This window comes from Ruditapes philippinarum, unplaced genomic scaffold, assembly GCF_026571515.1.
Source record: "Ruditapes philippinarum isolate M1 unplaced genomic scaffold, ASM2657151v2 ctg7948_1_1_1_1, whole genome shotgun sequence".
Taxonomy (NCBI): Eukaryota; Metazoa; Mollusca; class Bivalvia; order Venerida; family Veneridae; genus Ruditapes; species Ruditapes philippinarum.
This window is the reverse complement of record NW_026864683.1, coordinates 37,050-43,223: the sequence shown is the minus strand read 5'-3', so window position 1 is coordinate 43,223 and position 6,174 is coordinate 37,050. Positions and strand designations below refer to the sequence as shown.

The window sequence follows — 6,174 nt, the reverse complement described above, 5'->3', positions numbered from 1 at the left end:
TGATGAAACTTTCAGGAAAATATTGTATTTATGTTACTCTTCATGATGATACATTCCAAATGTGTAAATTTTGAGAATGTGACCTTGACCTTGAACTTGCCTGACCTTAAACGACAAAATTAGGTATAATTTCATTTATTGTCATTTCTCGGTATACCAAACTCTTCAAAAGTTGTCTATATTAACAGTTATCTTCCTTTAACATAAAAAAGATACTAATATAAATATACTAGCCTTCTATTACACATCAAGGGCAGCCAGAATATGTCAAATATACCAATAATAATCACCGATTTATACAAAGTTCTACCAAATATTGTTGTTCAACATGTGTGAGTAAACATTTTAGTAAACATCTTACAGCTTATTACACCAGCATATTCATCTGAATAAATCTTCACTTATTGTACAGAAAGTAAACAAACACAAATTCACATTCAAATATGTGTACATAGTGATACAAACATTACTGGGCTAGCTGTATTTTGGTTACTCTCCGGAATTGTTTCTTGCAAGTCTTTCATAGTATGATACCATTCAAAACAATCTGTTGGACACATTGCTTTTTGACACTGTTTGCAGAAGAACCTAGTTTGCACTCTCTTTTTGTTTTCCCTATCGCTACACACTACACAGTCTGGTCTGTACTTATGCTCAGTATACTGAGCCACAAAGTGTCGTCCCGTCAATCGATCGGGTTTTTCTGTAATAGATGGCCGACCTTTCTTGCTTGTGCACATGTCCCATCCTTCTAGTAAACCGTCAATGACATTTTCACGGAATGTCACAGTGGCCATGGGTGTTTTTCCTTCTGGTACAGACTTGCAGTAAATAATATACCCATTGACAAGGGCCACTTCACGAAGTTGGTGAAAGATGGTCATGTACCACTTGGCCGACTTGTGGGGGTAACTGTAGGACCCAAGTTTTTGGTCTAAAATATCTACACCATTCATTTGGCTGTTGTAGGCGTCACACGTCGCACTACAGTTCTTCTTCCTTCTGCTTCTTTCCTATCCCGCACAACATTGTCAAACGTATTGTCTGAATGCACTGAACTAAGGAAGTGAACTCTCTTTGTGTCTACCATGGCACATGTAATCAGATCAGGCGTTCGCATGAATACAGGATCATCTCCCTTATTCAGTGCCAAGGAAGAGGGCTGCAAATCGTTTGGCATGTACTTTCGGTTTGGCTTCACTGTGCCACAAGCTCCAATTCCCTTTGATTTCAGTTCCTGGAACAATCGCGGGGAAGAATAGAAGTTGTCCATATACAACGTATGTCCGCTATTTTCAAATCCTCTCACCATTTCTAGGCGTACTTGCTCCGTCATAGAGAAATCAGATGCTCTGTCGGCATTGAATGTGCTCTTCCCTGTGTAAACTACGAACTGTAGTCCATAACCAGTGTTACTTTCACAAAGAGCGAAAGTTTTTATCCCCCATTTTGTCGGCTTGGCTGGTAAATACTGACGAAAGAAAATACGCCCTTTGAACTTGATCATTGATTCATCAATGGATAGTTCTTTATCCGGAGCATAGGCATTGAGGTATCTAGCATCTATAATGTCCAACAGAGGCCGAACCTTGAACAGTGGGTCATAACCATCTTGTCCTCTGGCTACTCTTTGGTCATTGTCATTGAAATGCAGAAACGTGTTGAGCAACTGGTAACAGTTTCTCGACATTACATCTGAAAACTTGTTAGAAGTCAGCCAGTATGTGCTCCAATAATCTGCTAATTCAGGTTTTGAGTTGATTCCCATCGCAATCTGCAAGGAGATGTATGCCTGCATCTCTAACACAGATGTTTGAGTCCACTTATTGTACCGAGAATATGCCCCAAGTTCCCGATTCTCCAAGTATTGATCAGCATACAGATTTGTGTTCCTAGCCATGATATCAAACACTTTATCCGGAAAAAAATACTTAAAAAAGTCTACAGTTTATAATTTGAAGTGTCAATCAGAACACCTGTCCTTTGTTGTTCCCCCAACCATTCAGTATCAAACGAATCGCTGAAATCTACATGACTCCAGGTGAACTCCTCTGGATTCCGAGTAGGTGCTGTCCTTCCACGCCCCCTTCCTCTTGCAGATGATGTCGCTCTGCCTCTGCCTCGTCTGACTCCTGGGCTAGCATGGTTATGAGCACGGCCCCTCCCCCTTTGTACAGACGGGGTTTCATGTATTTCGTCAGAGCTGAAATCTGAGTGCGAGCTCTCCACCTGCAATTGGAAGTGACAAGTCACTAGAAATGACGCGCTTACAAAGATATCAAATTATAGTTTTATTTATTGCTCAAAACACACACATAATATAGTTTGGATAGGGAAATACAAGTGTGTGATGTTTATTATAAAATTGACATGGTTGTACAACTGAATTATCAAAACAATACAGAAATTTAGCAAAAGTACACACAGACAGGTGATATCAAGGAGAGATCAAGGTAAATTGATGTAAAATATACAAAATAAACAACAACATTTTTTTTTAATCAATGGATATTGTTTACGTACATCATCTGTGACTTCAAAGTCCGATCCTGAATCTGAATCATTTGCAATCATTGAAAGAACGTCTGTAGTTGAATAGCGAGTCGCCATTTTGTTGCTGCCAATTACAAAACAAGTTTCACTCGAAAAAACTGCTTCAAAATCGATAAAAATGACTTTTTTTACATTGATTTTTCTTCACTTCTGCGTTTAATAACGTAAAACAGTCTATTTGCCGTAAAGTAGTCTAAATGTCGTTAACCCATTGCTTCATGAGCATTTTGTGAAAAATGGCTGTTTTCATTGAAAAGTCTCCCGTTACAAGTTCAAATTGCTATAATACTATAAAAACTGCTTCAACACTAATCAAACTTGGCACAAATGTTGACTGGACCATTGTCCTTGCAACAACATGCTCAGGCTTAAATTTTCTGTTACCATGGCAACGAGGGATCATCTCAAAATTGCCAAAAATCACTATTTGCGTTGATTTGTTTCATCAAACCTGATTTAAAAATCAAAGGATTGAGATAGAGTCAAAGGCTTCTCAGCGATGATTACACGTTACCTTAAGATCGACCTGAGGCCATTTTAGCCTCTTACAAGTCCTAAATTTTCTTGGCGATGAGGGGGACTCCGCCCCCCTTCAAACCCCCCCCCCAAACAGAAGGGGGCACATCCCCCTTCTGGCAACCCCCTGATGTATCTTTTTGTTGGGGGGCCGCGCCGAAAAAAGGGTCACTTTTTTTAACAACATTTCTCAAACAAAAACAAGTGTTTGGGGCCTAAATAAGGCATTTTTTTCATCATTTGAGACAACAAAAAAGGGGGGGGGTGAAAAAGGCGTTAAAAGGCGTGTATATGAAGTAATGGGTTAACAGAAAATGATGAAAATACTTGAAATTTACCTAAATCGCGTTTTTTCATGTTTTAAACATGGCCTGTCATATAAATTTGAAGAAAAATTGTTGTTTTGTAGATTTTTTTTATTTTTTTCATTAACCCATTGCTTCATGAGCATTTTGTGAAAAATGGCTGTTTTCATTGAAAAGTCTCCCGTTACAAGTTCAAATTGCTATAATACTATAAAAACTGCTTCAACACTAATCAAACTTGGCACAAATGTTGACTGGACCATTGTCCTTGCAACAACATGCTCAGGCTTAAATTTTCTGTTACCATGGCAACGAGGGGACATCTCAAAAATTGCCAAAAATCACTATTTTGCGTTGATTTTTTCCATCAAAATTGATTTCAAAGTGCTGCAACTTCTCAATGGATTGAGATAGAGTCAAATGCTTTTCAGCGTTGGTTACACGTTACCTTATGATCAATCTGGGGTCATTTACAGCCTCTCACAAGTTCCAAAATTTTCTTGGCGATGAGGGGGACTCCGCCCCCCTTCAAACCCCCCCCCAAACAGAAGGGGCACATCCCCCTTCTGGCAACCCCCTGATGTATCTTTTGGTTGGGGGGCCGCGCCGAAAAAAGGGTCACTTTTTTTAACAACATTTCTCAAACAAAAACAAGTGTTGGGGCCTAAATAAGGCATTTTTTTCATCATTTGAGACAACAAAAGGGGGGGGGGGTGAAAAAGGCGTTAAAAGGCGTGTATATGAAGTAATGGGTTAACAGAAAATGATGAAAATACTTGAAATTACCCTAAATCGCGTTTTTTCATGTTTAAACATGGCCTGTCATATAAATTTGAAGAAAAATTGTTGTTTTGTAGATTTTTTGATTTTTTTTCATTAACCCATTGCTTCATGAGCATTTTGTGAAAAATGGCTGTTTTCATTGAAAAGTCTCCCGTTACAAGTTCAAATTGCTATAATACTATAAAAACTGCTTCAACACTAATCAAACTTGGCACAAATGTTGACTGGACCATTGTCCTTGCAACAACATGCTCAGGCTTAAATTTTCTGTTACCATGGCAACGAGGGGACATCTCAAAATTGCCAAAAATCACTATTTTGCGTTGATTTTTTCCATCAAAATTGATTTCAAAGTGCTGCAACTTCTCAATGGATTGAGATAGAGTCAAATGCTTTTCAGCGTTGGTTACACGTTACCTTATGATCAATCTGGGGTCATTTACAGCCTCTCACAAGTCCAAAATTTTCTTGGCGATGAGGGGGACTCCGCCCCCCTTCAAACCCCCCCAAACAGAATGGGGGCACATCCCCCTTCTGGCAACCCCCTGATGTATCTTTTGGTTGGGGGGCCGCGCCGAAAAAAGGGTCACTTTTTTTGACAACATTTCTCAAACAAAAACAAGTGTTTGGGGCCTAAATAAGGCATTTTTTCATCATTTGAGACAACAAAAAGGGGGGGGGTGAAAAAGGCGTTAAAAGGCGTGTATATGAAGTAATGGGTTAAAATGAGAGTCGCAAAATGAAAGTAAACACATGTGGCAAAAAATGTGACATCTGGTCGCCTATCGGCGACATTGGCAGTCTATAGGAAAGTCGCTTATCGGCGACATTGGCAGCGAAAGAGTTAAGAGGTCCAGTGCTTTTCATGAGTGGTGTAAGTGCCAGTCCATCATTTCCATGTGATGTCTTCCTGACTACCCTTTGTCTTTAAGAGGTCCAGTGCTTTCAGGAGTGGTGTAAGAGCCAGTTCATTATTTCCTTGTGATATCTTCCTGGCTACCCTTTGTCTTTAAGAGGTCCTGCAGTGCTTTCAGGAGTGGTGTAAGCGCCAGTCCATAATTTCCTTGTGATGTCTTCCCGACTTACGCTTTGTCTTTAATAGGTCCAGTGCTCTAAGGAGTGATGTAAGCGCCAGTCCATAATTTCCTGTAACCCTCAGTAGAAGAAAATCTGCTAGCTGAACAACACTGTTCAGCTCCCTCTCTACCAAGATGAAGTCCATTAAAGGTCAGTTGTGTGGCAGCATTGCTTCATCTGAATTATTGAGAACCTTGCAAAAAATATGGCTTTGAACAAACATAGACATAAAAATGAATATAAATGAGACATTTCATAGCATCACCAGTAAATAGTTTCAAAACTAAATGAGTACCATGTAATATACAATTAACTTTCATTTAAATGGTTGTTGTGTTACTATTCTACAATAATGAATATATTTTGACTCCTTGCTGGTATTTTTCAAAGGATAATCTCAGTGTTTGGAGAAGCGTCGTGAACCATATTGCAAACCTTGATCACATTCTTGAATATCAGTATTTCAAATGTGTAATATTAACCACTTAAAAGTTTATTCACTAATGACTTAATAAACTGTGTAAAACTAAGGATTAGTTGAATCATTTAAACATACAAACTGAAGATCTTGTGACTTCTAACCTAAATTCTGTGTATTACTATAACTGGTGAAATTGGCTGCTGCCTTTTCAAATCATGACAGTTCAAATTTTTACTACAAAAAGGAAAACAGAATGTACACGGTGTTAAGAAAATCTTAGATGAATATGTAGATCTTAAGCTAAAACTCTCAATATAACCATATTTAATGTGTAACAAAATTAAGATTCAAGCCCACTGATAAACCATTTTTGGTCGAAAAGGCAGACAGTGTGATGCTCAACTAGCAAGTGTGGCACACACAGGAGTGGAATAACTTCAATAAGAAAATAAATTTCCTATTAGTAAAACACATACATGTAGATGGCAATACATCATTTGATCCCATGAACAAATACAG

The 6,174-nt window shown here is 38.6% G+C and overlaps 1 protein-coding gene across 1 annotated transcript; it reads right to left on the bottom strand.

Annotated features, from left to right (window-relative positions):
- Positions 1 to 819: 819 nt before the first annotated feature.
- On the bottom strand, positions 820 to 2,427 carry LOC132726502 (piggyBac transposable element-derived protein 4-like). Its single transcript, XM_060711825.1, has one exon. The coding sequence runs from the start codon at positions 1,898 to 1,900 to the stop codon at positions 953 to 955; it is 948 nt and encodes a 315-aa protein (XP_060567808.1). The 5' UTR covers positions 1,901 to 2,427; the 3' UTR covers positions 820 to 952.
- Between the last annotated feature and the right edge of the window lie 3,747 nt (positions 2,428 to 6,174).

What these genes read in the sequence shown, in the direction of transcription:
- LOC132726502 (XM_060711825.1), bottom strand. Translation starts at nt 1,900, where the DNA reads ATGGCTAGGAACACAAATCTGTATGCTGATCAATACTTGGAGAATCGG.